Source organism: Cricetulus griseus, chromosome 6 (genome assembly GCF_003668045.3).
Source record: "Cricetulus griseus strain 17A/GY chromosome 6, alternate assembly CriGri-PICRH-1.0, whole genome shotgun sequence".
Taxonomy (NCBI): domain Eukaryota; kingdom Metazoa; phylum Chordata; class Mammalia; order Rodentia; family Cricetidae; genus Cricetulus; species Cricetulus griseus.
In genome coordinates, this window is record NC_048599.1 from 104,183,773 (window position 1) to 104,205,080 (window position 21,308).

General features: G+C 41.2%; 1 protein-coding gene across 2 annotated transcripts in view; it reads left to right on the forward strand.

The window, feature by feature from the left end:
* Positions 1 to 21,308, forward strand: part of Mettl8 (methyltransferase like 8) — a 91,554-nt gene that overhangs the window by 45,868 nt on the left and 24,378 nt on the right. For both annotated transcript variants that reach the window (XM_027420210.2, XM_027420209.2), the window contains exon 3: positions 15,467 to 15,558. In XM_027420210.2, coding sequence (XP_027276011.1) covers positions 15,467 to 15,558 — 92 coding nt within the window. The remainder of the gene's footprint in view (positions 1 to 15,466; positions 15,559 to 21,308) is intronic.

Here is a 21,308-nt window from a genome sequence, read left to right on the forward strand (position 1 = left end):
TTGGACTCTACACACACACACATACACACACACGCACGCACGCACGCACGCACGTACTGTAAGAGGTTGAAAAGTTAGCATAAAATAAGAGGTAAATTATCTCAAGTTTTATATTGAATTTCATGTTAAAATGATGGACATATTGTTTATTTTGAGTTAAATGGAAAAGTTTATGAAAAATTTTACCTGTTTTATTTTGTTCTGTTCTGTTTTTCTGAGACAGGGTCTCATTATGTAGCTCCAGTTGGCCTCAAAGTCCTAACCCTCCTGCCTCAGCCTCCCCAGGATAGGAATTAGAAGCTTCTTTTAACTTACAGTTGGTTTTGTGTGTGTGTGTGTGTTTTGTTTTTGGTTTGGGGTTTTGTTGTTGTTAATTTTATTGAGGAGGTTGCAATAGGTTTTCACATTACCAGGATCTCAAATCACAGCTCAGGCTGTTCTAGAACTTACTAGTAGCCCATGCTGGCCTCAAACTCAAGCAAGCTTCCTGCTTCAACCTTCTGAGTAACAAGATTACAGGGGTGAGCCATACACATGGCTTAAAAAGAAGAAAGTTAAGTAGAAAACTTGAAATTATATGTGTGGCTCATATTATATTCCTTTATAATTTACAAAAGGCAAACTAAACCACCTTGACTGTCATGCCAAGGGTTTGATATTGTAGGCTGTGAGAGAACATGGGTGCTCTCCCAGGCAATGAGAACTCCAGAGGAACTCCTGGCCATCAACACATGGATTTTCATAAGTCCCCAACCATTCTCTAAGCTGTCTGCTCTCTTTTCCCTCTACCACCACTGTCCAGTGGTGACTTTTACATTCTGCCTCATCATGGACTCTTGGGAATCCAGCAGCCTTTGGTCCCGATGGGCTTGTGGCTTTGGGGGCCTGGAGAGTTACTGTTTCTCTCAGTTAGAGACAAGGGAACATGGTCCAGGATCTAGAGTCAGCAGCCCTGGATCTAACTAGAAGATATTTCCTTCAGTGTGAAACCTTATTCACGTGACATTTTAACATGAAATTTCAATATTTAAAAGTCAAAAACATAGGCATGATGGTACACACCCATAATCCCAGTGCATGGGAAGCTTGAGGCAGGTGAGTTGCTGTGAATTAAAGGCCAGCCTGGGCTACACAGCAAAACTTTATCTTAAAAAACAAAAAAACAAGGTGAATGAGTGGATGGATGGATGTAAAAGCAGTCCCACTTTAAACAAAGCAGAGACCTAGGACGTGTACACCTGCATACCAGAAGAGGATATCAGATCCCATCACAGATGGTTGTGAGCCATCATGTGGTTGCTGGGGATTGAACTCAAGAGCTGCCAATGCTCTTAACCACTGAACTCTCTCCAGCTCCCCCATCCCTTTTTTATTTTTTAAAATTTATTATTGGGCCAGAGAGATAGCACAACGGGTGAAAACTCTCCCCACCAAGCCTGGGAACCTGAGTTTGATTGCTGAGCCCCAGGGAGAACTAACTTCTGTAAGCTGTCCTCCTATTGCTTTACACCACCCAACCCCCCCCCCAGACACGTGCACAGCATGCATGTGAGTGCACACACATACACAATCAATAAATGTGACTTTCAACATTTATAACTGTTACTGCTATTTTGGCCCTTTCAAGACAAGGTCTCGCTGTGAAGCACAGACTGGCTTCAGTGCTGTCGTGCTGCAGCACCCTGACTGCTGTGTTACAGACTGATTAGCACCGCCACACTCAGCTGGGCTTCTCAGAAGATTTATAAGTTTGCTCTCTTTTTCCTCCAAGTCCACAGTCCTATCCAAAATCTCTCATTTTCTTCCTCGTCTTCTTTAAGAATGTATTTCTTGTTTTGACATGTCTGATTTTTAAAAAGATGTTTCTAGAAAAGTGCAGTTTACTGCATGGATCAGCATGTGTAGACAGTATGTGTGCATATAAAACAAGACTGAGAGTCAGTGGTTAACTCTATCATGGGAGCTGTGCACCATGTTTTCTGTTTCTATTTCTAAATGTTGTTCAGACTAACAGAATTGATTTCATGACTCCCCAGAGGGTTATGACCTTTAGTTAAGAAAACACCGAGCTAAGCCATTCTCTGGAGACTCAAGGTAAGACCTGGATGTTGCAACGTGACCTATTACATAAATCATGGAAATAATGGACCATTTCCAGGATCAGAAGCGGTACAGATGGCAGGAGTTCTTCATTACATAATCTTCCTTATGTAATCATTGCATTTACTATCTGAGCCTTAGATCTTTAATACAGTTAATCAATAAATATTTCCTTTAGATTCCTCTAGCATGACTTCCCACAAAAGATTCTGTCTAGACATGGAGAGCACACACTCAATAGTTACCTAACTTTGAGAAGCCAATTGATCCATCCAAAGCTCAGTGTCTTCATCTGAGAGATGGGATAGTAACCATAATAACCACCTATGAAGTATTGTAAGGATTAAGTGATTATGTATAATGTAAAATGTCTGTATATAGTAAATAAACAATATACCACCTAAGAATTAGCTATCTTACTAGTATTATGATCTATGTACATTTTATATATATTTTTGGTTATGAGCTTAGCCTTTAATGGCTGAGCTGTGTCTCCAACCCCATACACTTTATTTATACAACTGTTTTTGTGTTCATTATTAGTCTGTATGATTTTACAGTGAACTTAGTCAGCTCTGTTTTATAGCTGTGGTCCCTATACAGTGGTGCCCAATAGCCACATCTTAGTAGTGAATTGGTGTAAAATTGGAAGAATCAGTTCCTGCCTACCAGAAGCTAAAAATTAATATAGTGGCTAAAGGTAGACTTCAGAGTCCACGAGATCTAAATTCCTATCCCTTGTGCTTCTCTGCCCAGTGGGCTTCACAGTCTAAGAGATCTGAATTCATACCAGGTGTGTATCGCTGTCCAGCTACATGAGCAGTTCATTCATGGGACTCCTCTGTCTAGAGGAAACAATTGAAGGATAGCTCTTAGCAGCTCTGACCAGAGCGCTCTAAAGGCTTCCTTGTCATTACTGTCAGGTGGAGAGTGGAGATGCATAGTTATAAATAAACAACACATAGAAATGTGCACTCTCATGGTGATTAACACAGCCAAGAACCTCAATGTATGTGAGCAGGCAGACTTTGAGATGAGGAGTGTCCAGATAGACATTTATTTCTTCCTTTTCTTTTTTAAGATTTAGTTTTATTTTATGTGAATGAGTGCTTGCCTTCATGTGTATCTGTATACCACATGCCTGATGTCCATGGAGGCTAAAAGAGGATGTTGGATCTCCAGGAACTGGAGTTAGCAGACGTTTGTCAGTCCCATGTGGGTGCTAGGAACCAAACTTGGGTCCCCTGGAAGAGCAAACAGTGCTCTTAATCACTGAGCAATCTCTCCAGCCCCCTAGACCATTTCTGAAGCACTCAGGTAGACCTGCTTGGTTAGATGAGAGGTTTTGTATAGTGAGAAGGATGATGTAATGAAAGAAGGATTGAGCGACTCTGCTTGATCCTGCCTAGTAACCATGAGGCCTGGGTTCAATCTCCAGCACCATTAAAAAGATCAGGGGAAGAAACATTTGGGAAAACTAATTTCGATCTTCTTCAGGTATTTAAGAATTAACCATTGTGACACATGGGATATCCTTTACCCTCATCATTGTATGTGTACAGATCCAGGCTCCACGCTGGACTAGGTTCTGTGGAGCAGCCAAGAGGTCATGTTTACTATGCTAGTCTGGGTGGAGGGAGGGAGATGGAGGATTTTGCTTGTTTTTCAGTTTTTTTGTGTGTTTTTTTGAGGCATAATCTCATTATGTGGCCCAGGCTGTCCTCAAACTCTCACTTCTACCTCATTCTCTCAGTTCTGGAGATGGTAGTAGCATGCATAAGCAACATATATGTATAGGATTGGTTAAATTTTAATTTTAAGGAAAGAATGTCCCTTACCTATTGGCACTTCCTTATCTGCCTGGTCCATCGTCTATGCTTTAGTAGAGATTGGGACCCTTCAACAATTTTTACCCCATCATCTTCATCAATGACTCACAGATCACCATCTAATATGTAATAGGATTCCCAATAAATATTAATTAGAGAGGTCAAGACTGCTAGCTGCCTCAAGCTGGCTCCCATCCCATTGTATTTAGACATGGAGGCTTCAGTTTTTTTCATGTTATGTCTGTAAGTCATTAGTCCTAAGTAAGAAATTGACTTACTAATAACAATAATCAACTGAGATACTTGTATGGCTGAAAAGAGAAGTGGGCATCCAGGAGTCAGTAATATAAATTAGCATAAATAGTGGAAAAGAAGATTTAATTGAAAATAGTTCACTTCTTAGCTGATACACCTGTAACAGTTGCAGCTCATCCATTCTGGGAGTTACACTCTTGCACTAATTAACGTCTCTGAAATCATGACACTTCTTACAATTGATGACATCTTACAGTTGTAATTGGAGGAGGTTTTTTTCTTACAGGTACAGAAAATAATATCATCTTAGTTTGATGAAATAGAATAATTATAATTTCAAGAACTTAATTTAAATTCTGCTTCGAGAAGTATTAGTCTTACTTGATTAATATAAAGCAGAGAGACACATACATCAGGATGTATATTCAGAGTATTTGTTACCCTGTTAGAAAAGCAATGAAACCTTTTGATACATGGATAAATGGGCAGTGGATATAGAAAGTTGAACCAGGAGGAAACACCTGTGAGCACAGGGGGAAATGCCCAATAGTAAAAGAAATATCAGTTGAAACAATAAGATGCTTTTTAGACAGACACAGTGTCACATCCAAAGGCAACACTCAAGTTTGATGACAGCCTGGTCTAGTAAATTCCAGGTTATATACTAAGACCCTGTCTCAAAAATCAAAACAAAACAATTAAACCAGAAACAATGTGACACCTTTTAAAATACATTTAATTTGCACACAAAAGTAAGGGAAGGAAGGGAAACGGAAGGAAAATAAAGATAAAATGAAAAGAAACATAAGACAGCAGTCTTATGTTGTGAATTACACTTCTTTGTTACTAAATTTATTCTTTGACAGTTTCACACATATATGCAATGAATTCTGATCACACTCACTCTGTCCTCTCTTATCCCCACACCAATGCTCATGAAGCCCTCTCCTCATGTCTTTTCCGTTGTTCTTTTTGTTTTGTGACCCACTGAGTTTAAGCAGGGCCTTCTTCTGAGCATAGGTATGGAGCTGTCCACAGAAGCATGGGTTATTTATTAGTGACTACAGCACTGAAGACAATGGCTTCTCCCAGTATTCAGTGTTCCCAAGAGAGGGAAAGGGTCTCTGTGACCTTACCAACCATATGCTTTTGACTAGATTTACACAGTACTAGGCATGAATTCCCTCCTCTGAAGGAGCCTCAAATCCAATCAACAGCAGTTGGTTCCCTCATAATACTCATACCACTGTTGCGCCAGTGAGCATGTCTTGCCTGGTGGGTTGGTATTGTAGCATACATCATCTAGAGTTGGTAAGACGGCTAATGACTTTTCTCCCTCAGCTGCCCACATAACAGCCTCTTCTAGTCCTATGCAATCTGCCAAGCAAGGAGGAACCTTCCAATCCAGTCTCAGCTCAATTTCTCTTGTCTTGCTACCAAGATAGGTGCTAACTTCAGCCATAGGTTGAATATGTAGGTCTGGTGAGAAGCCAAGACCACTGGCAAATAGCCTGTGTGGTTTGGGGGGGGGTTGTTGACCAACTCAGAGAGAATACACCACCCTTCTGGGATTGTCATTATTCAGCTATGCAGAACATCTCCGTTCAATCTCCTCTCTCTCTCTCTCTCTCTCTCTCTCTCTCTCTCTCTCTCTCTCTCTCTCTCCCTCCCTCCCTCCCTCCCTGCCCCCCATCTCATATGCTATGGGTAGTAGGCTCCATGTGACTTCTTTGCACATCCTTAGTTATCTTTTCTTCTTTTGTTTCTCTGCTCCTTTTTTCCTATCTTGATCTGAATAATTTCTTTTCTTTTTTAAAGTTTTTCAAGGTAGGGTTTCTGTGTAACTTTGGAGCCTGTCCTGGAACTCACTCTGGAGACCAGGCTGGCCTCAAACTCACAAAGTGCTGGGATAAAAGGCATGTGCTACCACCACTCGGTGATTTGAGTACATTTCATACTTTGTACTCTATTCCTTCTACTGACTCTTTAGCTGTATGTTTCTGCATTATTTTAGGGGTTTCTCTAGACAAAGGTTTCAAACACTTTGGTCACAAGACCTCTTTATACTCTTAAGTCACAAAGAACCATACAGACCTATTATTTGTGTGAATTATATCTGTTGATATTTTTCATAGTAGAAATTAAAAAGTACATTAAAATATTTGTTCAAGCTAGGGATGCACACCTTTAATTACAGAACTTAGGAGGCAGAGGCAAGTGGATCTCTGTGAGTTCAAGGCTAGCCTGATCTACATAGTGAGTTCCATGCTAGCCAGGGCTACATAGGAGACTCTGTCCCAAAAACTAAATATATTGTTTAGCTCCCCCAAATATATTGTTTCAAAACAATAATGAAACCATTACATCTTAACTCAAATTACATGTGTTAAAGAACATATCTATAAATTCTCAAAAATATAGTGCAAAAAGATGTTTCTGTCCTAAGATTTTGCGTGTCTCTTAGCATCTGGTTTAGCTGAGGAAGCTGGAGTCTCACATCTGCTTCTGCATGCAAATTCTGTAACATGTTGTTTAGGTTGAAGGAAGTTTGTCCTCACCCAGATATGTACTTATAAGGTAGGGTATTCTTGATAGCCTTTTCAAAACAATTTATATTTGTTTATTTATTTACTTTGGTAATAGGAGTTGGGCCTTGAACATGCCAGGCAATACTCTGCTACTGAGCTACCCCAGCAGCCCTTTTTATACTTTGTGTTTTGAGCTCCCATGCTGGCCTTCAATTGGTCTGTAGCCAAAGGAAGTCTAGAACTTGCCCTCCTCAGCCAGCTTCCCAGCTACCAAGGTCTACAGGCCTGTACCACCCGGCCCGCTCAAAGTTCTTCTTGGTACCAGAGATCAGCGGCAGTTCCTTAGTTACAGTGTGGGTTATAAGAATGACCTCTCATGTTCTGGGGTGTTAGAACCTGTTAGTGCACTGTGGACTTTGGATGGAGTCTTTACCTGTGAATCATTTCATAACATTGATTGTGGATGAATTGGATGGGATTGGTTTTCTGCTCTGCATAAAATTCCCAAATGCTAACACACTTCATTATACGATATTTAAAAATCACATTCATTAATATCACCACCAGTCTCATCAGAAAACTCTGTAATATTAGGAAGCTATCAGAGTCATGGTGGTAGACACAAATTTTCAAAAATTCTAACTTTTACTCAAAGCTCCAGATTTATCACTGGCAACAAATACTGGTATTTGTTTTTATTCAAGTGATAGGCTCATTTCACTTTCCTTAGAGAGAACATATGCCAAATACCTAGATAACTATAGTTTTATTTGTAGTTGTTCTTTCAAGTAAAAATAGCATCCTATAGAAAAGTTAAGTCTGCCTCAGTACTCAGACACATAGGAAAGCTGCTGTTTCTATACAGGGCACACCAGCGCTTCCCCTCTGCAGTATGAGTACACATAATACACATTATGTCTCTGCACTGACTTGATCTCTGTGAATTCAAGACAGCCTGATCTATGTAGTGAGCTCTAGGACAGCCAGGAATACACAGAGAGACTCTGTCTCAACTAAATAAATATGTAAATGTTTTTATGATGGCTTTGTTTTATTGCTGGGTAACTCAGGCTGCCTCAAACTTGGAATTCTCCTGCCTCAGTGTTTGAAGTGTTAAAATCACAGGTGTGATCACCATTCCCTAAGCTATCCTTTTAAGTGTTGTTAGCTGTCTAGTGTGGCTCTTAATTCCTTCTGAAAAGTTTCTAAACCCCTTAAGCCTCTCTGCCGATGCAGCAATCTAAATCAGACCAAATCAAACCTAATTAGAAAAAGCCCACATTTAATGGACACAACACTCCTGGGTGGCCTTCCAATCCTCCAGAGAGTAGGTGGGAAAGGGAGACCAGAAAAACCATGAGTCTGTTTTCTGAGGGGCAGTTTAAATACCCTGTGGGAGTGGTCTTGAGCATCTCTGCCAGAGAGGCATCATTTGGCAGGCTTTCTGAGATGTGGCAGAATTTGGAGAGAGATAAGGCTGGGGTGAAACTTTCACCATAACACTTTCTCCAATACATGGCCTTACCCGGCCCCCTGAGGTGTTGAGCCTGCTCCATTCTACAGCCCCAATGTCTCCACACACCATTGCAGTTGCCTTTCTGTGGTCATTCCTCTCCCCTCCACCCTCACCCTCAGAGTCCTCTCTTCTCTGGAGCTTCCACCCACCCTCCACCCCCACCCCCCAGTGGCTGAACACAGGAAACTAATACAGAAACCTAGAAGAGCTCTCTGCAGCCCATAGGCGTCTGGCCTCTAACCAGCAGCTTATGAGTACTCCACTACAGAAGCCCTTGTCTGCTTGTCTATGCAGTCCTGCTCTTCGGGGAGACAGCTCGCTACTCTGATGGGCTCCACCTCTACCCCACTGCAGAGAAATGTTTCTTCACATAGGATGCCTGGGTGACCATGAGGACTTACCTTTGTATTTCTTTTCCTTAAGGGCCATAGTGCTACACTGTCTAGTCCAGTGTCTAAAAATATTTACTTCAGATTATAATTTTATAATAATTATAGCAGGAGACTGAGCCCACTACAAGGTATATTATATAAAAAATCAAGTCCTTTAGAGCTAATGTAATTTATAATGAAGGTCTTATAGCCATATAGAAAAATAACCTTGTTATGGAATTAAGAATTATTGAAATAGTTTTAGGCTGAAACTGGTAAACTATTTCTTTCTTTAACCATAAGATTTTTTTAATTTTCTAATTACCTTATACATTTGTTAAGTTATATGTGGACATGGTGGCATGCACCTATAATCCCAGTATTCAGGAACAACGTGAAAGAGTTTATTAAATAACATGAGGTTTAAAAGCAGATTTATTTATTTTCTTTTAGACAGGGTCTCACTATGCAGTCTTAACTGGCCCGAACTATGTTGACCAGGCTGTCATTGAACTCAAAGAGATCTGCCTACCTCTGCTTCCCTGATGCTAGGACTAAATAAATATGTGTGCTACCACACCCAGCAAAAAGGCAGATTCTAAAATTACATACTTATAATTACATCTTTTTAAAATTATTATGCACATTAATAAAGACTCTAAATTATGAACAATTATGCTAGTACAAATTATTATACATATATTGACTAAAGATTATGGATTGTGGAATAACAATTATGCTAGAATAGGAAACTTTTAAATTTTCTTTAATATTGTAAAACTGCTTCAACTTGAGATAAATTTTCTTTAAACTTTATATTTATATACAAACATGCTTGACCTGGCACAGTGGCACCCATGTCTTTAATCCCAGCATGTGAGAGACAGAATTCTGTGAGTTTGAGACCAACCAAGGCTACATAGTGAGAACTTGCCATAAATAAATAAATAAATAAATAAATAAATACATACATACATACATATATACATACATACATAAATGCCTACTTGTTAAATATTTTAAATGTCTATGTAATATCCCTTTGAGCCACCATAAATGTTGATTCTGTTAAATGTTGTAAAACTTTGTATTTGAATTTTTTATAACCCCTCACCTTGCAAAACTTTTATGCAATGTTTAATTCTTCCCACCAAGTAAAAGTGTTGTTAGCATGAAGTCCTGCTGCATTATCAGAACAGCCATTTGAGGACAGCTGTGAGGTTGGATCCCAGCCAATAGGAGAAGACTTGATCACTGCTGTCTTAGAATAAAAACCAAGTGAACTTCTGCCCTGGGCCCTTCGTCTTGACTTTTGCAAGCAGCACACCCTTCTGATCAGATGCAGTTCCTGGAGACATGTTAATTGGAATGGCAGTGTCTTTCTTTTCTTTGAGACCTTGAACTCACTTCTGACACCTCCCTGTTCTTGCTATTATAGTGTTCCTGTAATCATCTTTGTACAGATATTTTCCTGCACAGAACTCCACTGTTCTTTTGAGACACTTTATTAATAAATTCCAAGGTGTGCAATTTATGAGCAAGCAGTGGAAAATACTTTTCCATTGGTTGTTAAATGCCTGGCTGTCTGATTAGCTGATTGCCACGTGCTTAAAAATTAAGAGATCCTTAGTGCTGGCTGCTGGGTTCTCCTGCAGAGGAATCTGATTGCTGCTGCTAAGAGCTGCAGAGTCCCTGTAAATGCAGCAGGGGTATCCATAACTGCTGTGGGGTATTCTTTCCCTCAGAGCAAACTTGCATGATACTCTCCTCACTTCACAGGTAAGAACAATGTAAGGAAGTTAAGAGCAATTGAATAAATAACCACATCTGTAAACTACTCAAGAAATAGAACGTACAACTCAAGTCTAAGACAAGTGTTTTAAAGACCACACTTGCTCTCATTGTCCCGGGACTTGATTCTGTACACTAAATGAAGGTTTGTTTTTCAAAACAGGCTCTCTCCATATAGCCCAGTCTGGCTTCAGAATGACTATGTAACAGAGGCTGGTCTTGAGTTCTGACCCTCCTATCTTTTTATTGCTGTGGTGTTGTTGTTCTTTAGGAAATGGGGTCTCACCATGTTGTTGAGACTGGCTCCTGCTCAAGTAATTCTCCTGTTTTGGTCTTCTGAGTGTTTGGGGCTATGGGCACCATTCCTATCACAATTGTTCCATTTTCTTTTGTATATATTGTAGACATTTATAGATAATTAACTCATCCCCAGCCTTAGTCATAATTTTTAAATGACTGACTTATTGATTTTAATGTTATAACTGTCACATCAGAAGTATTTATATGTACATATAAACAGTATATAAAGTACAGTTGACAGCCCTGGTTTCTATGTGATCACCTTTTTATAGTAATTAAATAAAAACAAAAGTCTATTCTAATTCCATCCTTTAGAACAAACGGCAAAGATGCTTAGTGATAGTTTGGGTTGTAATTGAGTTCTTTAAAAATACTTGTAGTTAGATTTCACGTGTGAAATTCTTTTCTATTTTCATTTGCTTTTCATGGAGACCCCCAACATCCTTTTTAAAAGGACAGAGCTGGGTATGATGGTTTGAGTCTGTAATCCCAACATTCAGGAGACGGAGACTGGAGGATTACTGCAAGTTGGAGCCTGCTTGGGCTTCATAGCAAGATACTGTCCGTCCTTTCTTTCTTTCTTTCTTTCTTTCTTTCTTTCTTTTTTCATTTTTTCTTTCTTTTTTCCTCCTTTCTTTTCTTTTAAGGTAGTGGGGAGGGAGGAGAGGAAAGAATGAACCAGTTTCTCACCTTTCAATAGGGATGTTTATAGCTAGGTAACTAGGTCACCAGAATGTACTCACATATCTGATTGCATAAATACCACTTAGAATAGAACCAAGTGTCTCACCATGCCACCCAAGGTCACTCCTTATTCTGTCATTTTAGCCCTGCTTTTCTAGACATTCATGGTTATGCCTTTACAGTCATGCCTGACTCTTCCCGGTGTAGTTCATGTCTCGATCACAACAGATTTTTTCAGTGTCTTCCTGAGCTCTTCCTTCTGGTTTCCCATTTCCACCACCTTGGTACTAGGGTTCATTACCCCTGGACCACAGCAGTCTAACTGATCTCCCTGAAGCTCTTCCCACTCATGATCTTGCTCACCACTCTCTGAAATCCCAATTACCCAGCTCCCAACTTGACCAGCAGATGCTGAAGAGCAGCAGTCAAAGTGGATGTTTTCAATGTTCTCTGTATAGATCCTGTCTGTATTGCCAACCTCTTGCTGGGAAGAATAGTTGCCCCCTTGCCTTTCCTCCAACCCAAGCCCAAACCCTCCTTTCTGTTCTTCCTGTTTTCCCAGATAGCATTGACTGGCTGAGCTAGCATTTCCACCCATCTGTGCTAACCCTGTGATGCCACTGTGTCATCATGTCCCTTTTCTCTATGTGCAGTAAGAAAATCATGCCCTTGATGAATAAGCAGTAAGTCTTAAAACACCCAGTACTCCCAGCTACCTTGATAGACACTAATGGACTAAGGAGTGAAGATGGACTTTGACATGACTGTTGCGGAATATTTAACTATGCAAAGATGTGTTGCATTTGTTTAATTACATAAAGATCTGTTGCTGTTTTACCTTGCCTTCCTCAGGCACCTGTTTGGTCTAATAAAAAGCTTAATGGCCAATAGCGAGGGAAGAGGTATAGGCAGGGAGAGTAAGTAGGAGGAAGAATTTAGGCTCAGGAGAAGAAATAAAAAGAGACACCAACCAGGGAGACGTCAGGGACCAACCAGTCAGACACAGAGGAAGCAGGGAAGGAGGACATACAGAATGAAAGAAAGGTAAAAAGCCCCAAGGCAAAATGTAGATGATTAGAAACAGGTTAAATTAAGTTAAAAGAGCTAGTGGGACAAGCCTAAGCAAAGGCTGAGCATTCAAAATTAATAATAAGTCTCCATGTTTATTCGGGAGCTGGTTGGCAGCCTTAAGACAATTCCAGCCACACATGACCCAAACCTGTGTTTGAGTTCAGTTTCTGCCTGGCTATATTTCTATTTCCTCATATAAAACAAGCAGGATTGTAACTCTTTTACGGAAGTTCTGAAAAGATCAAATAAGACAAATATGTGAAATGTGTTTTGTGTGACACCTGACCTATAATAAATAGTAAATGACAATGATTCATATAGGGATTATGATCATGCCAACTGTTCGATTAATGTTTGCCAAGGCACCAGAGCTGCCAAGAATTTTATTTATCCCTTTTTATTGCTCTGATGATTACAAATATGGTATGATAACAGGATCAGAGTCTTGCGTGCATGCGGGGGTATAGGTGCATGTGTGTGCATATGGAGGCAGAGATCAACACTGAGTATCTTCTTTATTTGCTGTCCACCTCGTTTTTCTGAGACAGAAGTTTTCAGACTTGGTTACACTGACTGGCCAGTGAGCTCGGGGGTCTACCTGTCTCAGCTTCCACCCCTGCCCCATTGTTTCTTATAGCTATCTGTGATGGCTAGTATTATGTCACAAGCTAAAGTCATCTCACAGGAGGGAACCTCAATTAAGAAAATGCTTCCATAGATGGGGTAGATTGGACAAAAGATTATACTCTGTGACACACTGATCCCAATGCCACAAGGATTAATGAAGAGGTGTTGGAGAGGAGGGAAAGAAGGAGAAATGAAGAGGGTTTGTTTTTGTTTGTTTGCTTGCTTTGTCTTGCTTAGTCTTGATTTTTTAGGATTTTCTTTTTCGGGGCACTGTAGGGGTAAGGGGAGGATATGAGGGGACCAGGAGGTGAGTGGAATTAGGGTGCATGATGTGAAATTCCCAAAGAATCAATAAAGAAATGTTTTTTTAAAAATGCCTCCATAAGATCCAGGCTGTCTGCAAACCTATAAGGCATTTTCTTAATTAGTGATTGATGGAGGGCCTGGCCCATTGTGGGTGGGCCATCCCCAGGCAGAGGGTCCTGGTTTCCATATAAAGCAGGTTTGTGAGCCACAAGGAGCAAGCCAGTAAGTGGTGTCCCTCCATGGTCTCTGCATCAGCTCCTGCCTCCAGGTTCCTGCCCTGTTTGATTTCCTGTCCTGACTTCCTTCAGTGATGGACTGTCACCTGGAAGTGTAAGCTAAAATAAACCCTTTTCTCCCCAAGTTGCTTTTTTCATAGTGTTTCATCACAACAATAGCAACTCTAACTAAGACAGTATCAATAAGCTATAGGGAACTTCAATATAGGATATTTGATTGTTTCACTGTTTAGAATAATGAATCACTTCAGGAAATATAGATGTTACTTTCATTTCAAGAAGATACTTCCTCCTCTTATTCCCTCCTCCTCCACCCCTCTTCCTTCTTTGTTGCGGTTCTGGGTTTCAAACCCAGGGCTTCATACACAGTATACAACAAAAAACATTTTTACAGCACAAAATACTGTGTTCTCATACAAAGAGAGTAAATTCTGAAACTAAAAATACATCAGATGAGAGATTTAAGAAAAATGAGCCTTTTACATCTCATATCAAGCCCTCTGTCATTTGGCTCCATGGTGGCACACACTTATAATCCTAGCAGGCTTAAGCAGAATTGTCGTGAGTGTGAGGTCAGCCTGGCCTACACAATGAGATCTGTCTCAAATAAAACAGCAACAACAAAACTATCTTTTCATTTAAATATAAGTTAATCTACTCCAGAAATTGAGATAGCTTAGAAGAAAAGTGAAACTTAAATTACTTTAAAATTTAGAGAGGAACTAAATGTTATAAAAACTTGCATCTTGTGGCTGAGGAAATGGCTCAGTGGGTAAAGTGCTCACCATGCAGCATGAAGACCTGAGTTTGGGTCCCTAGAATCACATTTAAAGGGTGTGGTGATACATATGTGTATCTCAGAGCTGGGAGTATGTGGAGACAGACTGACTAGACAGTAATTCTAGCCAAATTGGTGAATGCCAGGTTTAGTGAGAAACCCTATCTCAAAAAATAAGATATAGAGTGATGAAGAGCGTGGGGCTGGAGAGATGGCTCAGAGGTTAAGAGCACTGGCTCTTCTTCCGGAGGTCCTGAGTTCAATTCCCAGCAGCCACATGGTGGCTCACAACCATCTATAGTAGGATCTAATGCTCTCTTCTGTCATAAAGGCGTGCATGCAAGCACTCATATACATAAATAAGTAAATAAATCTAAAAAAAAAATAGAGTGATGGAGGGAAACAACTGATATTGGCATGTCCACATAAAACACACACATATGTGCATGTGCGCATGTGTGTGCTTGCACACATTTCTGGTAGTAGAGTATCAGAATGTTTGTTATAACAGGAACATTAAATCCTATTAAAGATTTCCTTGGGCCAGGCGTTGGTGGCGCACACCTTTAATCCCAGCACTGGGGAGACAGAGCAGAGGCAGGCAGATCTCTGTGAGTTCGAGGCCAGCCTGGTCTCCAGAGCCAGTACCAGGATAGGCTCCAAAGCTACACAGAGAAACCCTGTCTCGAAAAACCAAAATAAATAAAATAAATAAATAAATAAATAAATAAAAGATTTCCCTGTTCTGAAGTTAACAAAAGGCAGTAGATTTACCGTTAGAAGACAGGCCCCATATCAGCCCACAGACAGTCATGCACTGGGATGTTCTGAGGACATGACCAATGCAGCCATTTCCCAAAGGTGCTGACTTGTCCCACAGCCAGACACAGGAGGTGCAGGGCGGCACTTAGCACTAGGAGGAACATCCGACACTAACCGAGTCTGTTTGACATGGAGCACTTTGTATTCTTTGATCTAGGATGTGAGATGGAGTGCCCAGCCACATGGGCTCTGCCTTCCCTACTTGTCAACCATGTTTTGCTGTCTTTTTTTTTTTTTTTTTTTTCTTAACAGGGACCACATGCAGTGGTCTAAAGAAGAAGAAGCAGCAGCTAGAAAAAAAGTAGAGGAAAACTCAACCACACGAGTTGCTCCAGAAGAACAAGGTAAAACTGGGCTCCCCACCGTGTCTCTGCATTTGAGAGCTCTCAGTTCATACCCCAGCCAGTCAACCCATTTGCTCCCTTTGGTGGGATTCCCAGTTCTTCCCTTGTTGTGGGACCAAAATTAATGAAATAAATTATGTATTCACCCTATAATTGGTCTTTTGGTAGTCATATTGCTTTTTCTGGGAGATATACATATGGGTAGCATTTTAAGCAAGATATGAAAATATAACTTTAAATTTTCCTTCTAGCTATGCCACTTTCAGTGTGTTATTGTGCATTTCACTTGCTAGAAACTTCTAACAAATTCATAAACTTTAAGTAAAACAAAAAAAATCCTATCAAAATATCACTAGCCTTTTAGGATAAGGGAGTGTGTGTGGGGGGGGGGTGGTCAGAGGTTGATTTCAAGTGTCTTCCTCTTTCACTTTCCATCCTATTTTTTTGAGGCAAGATCTATCACTGACTCTGGAGCTCACTATTTCAGATAGACTGGCCAACAGTGAGCTCTGTCTCTACCCCCACTCCCAGCTCTGAAATCACAAAAACATGCTGCCACACCTGGAATCCTAACTTGGGTCCCCCTGCCTGTACAGCAAGCTGTTTCCCTTACTGAGCCACCTCCCTAGCCCAGGAGAAGGTTTTAGCAGGGATCAAAGCAGTTATATTGGGAGACTTTGTATTTTGAGTTTAATTCAGGGAAGGCCTTGACAACTTCATAAATAGCTTGTGAAGTTTGGCTTGGGCTACTGTTAAACTACTAGAAAGTGACAAGTGTTGAAAAGGATGTAGAGAAACAGGAGTCCTTATGTACATTTGATGTGAATGGTGCAGCCACTATGGAAACTGCTGTGAGGCTCATTAAAAATTAAAAATGGAGGGGCTGGAGAGATGGCTCAGCAGTTAAGAGTGATTGCCATACTGACTGCTCTTGCAGAGGACCCTGGTTCCATTCCCAGCACCCATAAGGCTGCTGGCAACTTCCTCTAACTCCAATACCAGGAGACTAACGCCCTCTCCTTACCTCCTTGGGCACCAGGCATGCATGTGGAGCACTTACATATACTCAGGCAAACACTCATACAAATAAAATAAAACTTTTTAAAGATTTAAAATAGTATTCCCCCATAATTCATCAATTCCCTTTTAAGTTATATCCCAAAAGATTCACAGCACACTCTTAAGAAGGTATGTGCATTGCATGTCTATTGCAGCAGTCTCCATGATAGGCAAAGGATAAACACAATCAAAACTCGAGTGTTTAAAACAAGCAATATTATTAAAGAATGTCTGTTCATAAGTTAATGAAAAGACAAGTAAGTTTAGCCTTAGAGGAAAGAACTGTGCCTTGCTAGTACCTGGGTAATAATGTAACAATGCCCAGATATTCTGGGAACATGGATTCGGCAGCCATTTCCCAGAGATGGCTGGGGCCCATGGCCACTGTAGATAAACGGGTAATAAAACATTCTACATGAGGGTGATGCCAAGGGCTGGTAGGTGGAAAGGAGGAGCTATGTAATGGGGTTAGAGTGAGAGTTGGCATTTGGGAAAAATTCTAGGTCTGTTTCACAATGTGAACACACCCGACACTGTGAGATCATGCACTAAGAATGGCTAAGATGCTCCATTTTGTGTGTTTTTAACCACAATGTTAAAAAATAGCACTCTGAGGCCAGGCAGTGGTGGTGCACACCTTTAATCCCAGCATTGAGGTAGAGACAGGTGAACCTCAGTTAGTTTGAGGCCAGCTTGGTCTACAAAGTAAGTTCCAGGACAGCTAGATCTGTTGTACAGAGAAACCCTGTTTTGAAATCCCCCTACCCCAAATTAGTACACGAATAAAATGTTCAGAAGACAGTGGCCAGTGTCCCTAGTCACTCTGCCTGACTGCTGTACTCTCTATATGCCATCTTCTACCTGATTTTTCTTAAAATGATTTCGTCTTTGAAGCATCTTCTTCCTTCCCTCCTTTTGTTGTGTGTGTGTATGTTCATGTGTACACGGGTACATATGTGTGTGTACATGTATGTGGAGACCAGAGATCCACCAAGAGTGCTGTTCCTCAGAAGCTATTCACCTTTGCAGGGAGGGATCAGGCAGGGTTCTCTCTAGTCTAGGCCTCAGGAAGGAGGCTGGGCTGGCAGCCAGGGAGCCCCAGTGACCCACCTACCCCTGCTTCATTGCTGGATTATAATATATGCTACCATGCCAGGTTTTGTTGTTGTTTTGGTTCATTGTTAATGTAGATTTTGTAGATCAGCTTAGGTCCTCATGCTTGGGAAGGTCCTCATGCTGAGCCAGCTCCCCAGATCTGCTGCTGCCTACCTGGTACAGGGTTACAAGAACATGCCACTGTGCTTGGTCAGCTCATTTTACATGAGTGATGGGGACAATACTCCTTACAGGGCAAGCACATTACCAACTGAACTAACTCAGTATACAGTACTGGCTGACCTAAACTCAAAATGTAAACCAAGACATCCTCCAGTTTACAGTGATCCTCCTGCCTCTGCCTTCCCCCCAGTGCTAGGATGCATGGGTTTCCTTCCTTCCTTCCTTCCTTCCTTCCTTCCTTCCTTCCTTCCTTCCTTCCTTCCTTCCTTTTTTTTTTTTTTTAAGATTTTATCTATTAAGTATATAGTCTTCTGCCTGCATGTGCCCTGCAGACCAGAAGAGGGCACCAGATTTCATTCAAGGTGGTTATGAGCCACCATGTGGCTGCTGGGAATTGAACTCAGGACCTCTGGAAGAGCAGTCAGTTCTCTTAACCTCTGAGCTATCTCTTCAGCCCACTCCCTTCCTTCCTTCCTTCCTTCTTCCTTCCTTCCTTCCTTAAATAATAGTTCATAAGAGCTAAGCATAGTGGTGCACATCTGTAATCCCAGCACTTAAGAGACCACGATGGGAGGGTTACTATGAGTTTGAGGCAAACATGAGCTACATAGTGAATTACGACTAGCTTGGGCTACCTGGTAAGATCCCATCTCAAAAGTCAAAAATAAATAATTTATTGAAGTACCAAATATATACAGAAATTTACATAATTCACAAAAGAGTTCTCATGTTGTTTGCCAGATTTTCATATCAATGTAAGCAGCGCTGACATGGAGAGACAGGCCACCAGCAGCATAGCAGCTTCCTTATACTCCTAACCAGTGTTATGACTCCTCCATCCCCTCATACCTCTCAAAGAGCAGCTTCCCCCTACACTTCCCCCCTACCACCCCCCTTCCGCCAGGCTTCAAACACATGGCTTTGTTTGGGTGCTACTCATTCCACTTTCTTGATCACCCTGTGGCGGCATCCATGTTTTAGAGCATGCTTTGGCATCAGCAGGCTGTGGTGCCTATGCACCAAATCCAGTTTACTGAGGTTTTGTTGTGTGTGTGTGTGTGTGTGTGTGTGTGTGTGTGTGTGTGTGTGTGTGTGTGTGTGTGTGTGTGTGTGTGTGTGTGTGTGTGTGTGTGTGTGTGTGTGTGTGTGTGTGTGTGTGTGTTTTCACATGTTTATGTAGGTCTGAAGTTGATATGTGTGTCTTCCCCAGTATCTCTCCACTTTATTTATAGAAGCAAGGTCTCTTGTTGAAGTTAGAACTTGCAGATTCTGGCCAGTCTAGCTAGTAAATTTGCCCCAGGGATCTCCATTCTCCACCTCTCTGATGTTGGGATCAACCCACTGCCACACCTTTTATGTGCTTTCTAAGGATCTGAGGAGTTGAACTCTTACATAGGCACTTTATCCACTGAACCATCTCCCTAGCCTATAGCATGCTTTTATAAATAAAGTTTTATTAGAACACAGGTGTTCTCATTTGTTGACATACTGTCTGTGGTTGCTTTGGGGCTGTTTGGTTCCAAAGAGACTGTAAATGTCACATAAAGACTAAATACCTATCTGGCACTTTATAGAAAGCCTCTTCCAAAGCTAGAATTCCAGTCTTAGGTTGACCAGCTATTCAGAAGCTCCCCAGGGAAAAATGTTTATAGTCTTCCTTGTAAGGCACATAATGAAACACTGTTGAAATGATGTTAGTCTGTGATTGCTGGAATTTGAAGCAAAGGTATCTTGAGAAACTAAGATAATGAGACAGCCTCAGCCTTGAGCTAGCAAAGGGGCCAGTGCCAGCCTACCTTGCTCTCTGGAGTCATTGGTGACCTATTGTATCCTTTGGCACGGTTTGTTATTCCTTAGTTGCAGTCCTTCAGACAGGAAAGACGAGCCTCTGACCCCAGTGGAATTATTCTATTTTTATGAGCCCTAACTGGGCAGTCCCAGAGTGGTATACTGCCAACGAGTATCGGGGTTGGACTTATACCAGGGACTGTGTTGCCTTAAGTCAGTCAGCATCACATCCCTTCACAGGAACTCTGTCACTGTTGTTGAGGAAGGAGAACTGCACTTCTTTGCCAGCAGCTGCGCAGACATATTTTCTACTTTACTCAAGCTTCTGCTAGTGGCCACCTGGATGAGTGGCCACTCCAGCCTGAACTAAGTTCAGCATTATCAGTTGTTTTAATTCATTCCCAGAAAATTAAAACTTATCCACAGTATTATTTGCACATTATCCTATAATATGAAAAACCAGGGACTTTTTCCTAACTTCCATTTGAATATTTTGTTCGGAACTTAAATAGAGCAGGACTGATAATGTTAAAGTTCGCTGTGCGTGGCCGCCTACTTTGTCCTATTTGTGTTAACAATGAACTTGAGTGAAGCTAATGAGGTTATTTTAGCGCCTCAGAAACCGCAGTAAAGGAAAAAGACAGTTCCTACAGAACCATAGTGTGACCAAAATAGAAAGGTGATGACTGGCCTCTCTGTGGAAGAGGAAAGGCGGGCACGAAGGCCTGCAGTACCACTTTGAGGCATTTGATTTGCTTTTACTATGACAGTCTCTTCTGAGTATTTTTCTGGCTACTGTAAAGATACAGAACTAAAGATTCCATTTTAAAATAACTCAGACAAGTAGAGATTTTTGCTGGGTCTCCTCTGCATCCCTCTGCTCAGTGTTCTGGGCTCCAAGGTGTCAGGGGACTACACTGCAAGAAAAGACTCTAGGGGGACTATTATATATAAAGCAGGATGTAGCTAGGACTGCCAGGAAGGTAGCTAAGAAGGAAAACTGTGTTCTGAGCAACCACAGTGAATAGCAGGATATTCCAGTGACAGGCAGCCAGCAGAATCTCTTCGAGGGATTGTAGACCCCCTAGAAGTCTTGGGTGAGGCTTCTAGTTTGCCTCTGATGAATATGGGTCAAGGGAATAGATCACTCTGCTCTGGCCCCAAACTTGGTGAGAGCCCTAAAGGAGCTCTGACCTAGCCACCATCTTTTCTTATCTGCGAGAGTGTCTGAAAGAGCCAATTCTCTGCCATCACAAAGGGTTCTATCTGCAGAGCATTGTGGAGCAGGCGCCCTGTTTATTGATCTTATCTCCTTTATTAATGCCACTGGGAGGAAATACTGGTTGCTCTTCCAAGCTAACCAACCCTGTCACATATCTTTTGGCCCCTGTATGTCACTCTCCCTTCTCCCATTTCTCACCTATTGTCAGAGCTGTTGGTGAAAACAGAAGCTAGAAAACACCCTCACAATCTGAAAATAAGATCTTCCGCATGACAGATAATCGCCTTTTGCTGCCGAATGGCTATGGGCTCATTTGTATAATGAAAATGTATAGCATCCAGGCTCTAGTTAGCAATATTTCTTTCAGTTAGATTGCCCAGATTAATGATTTTTAATTCCATGT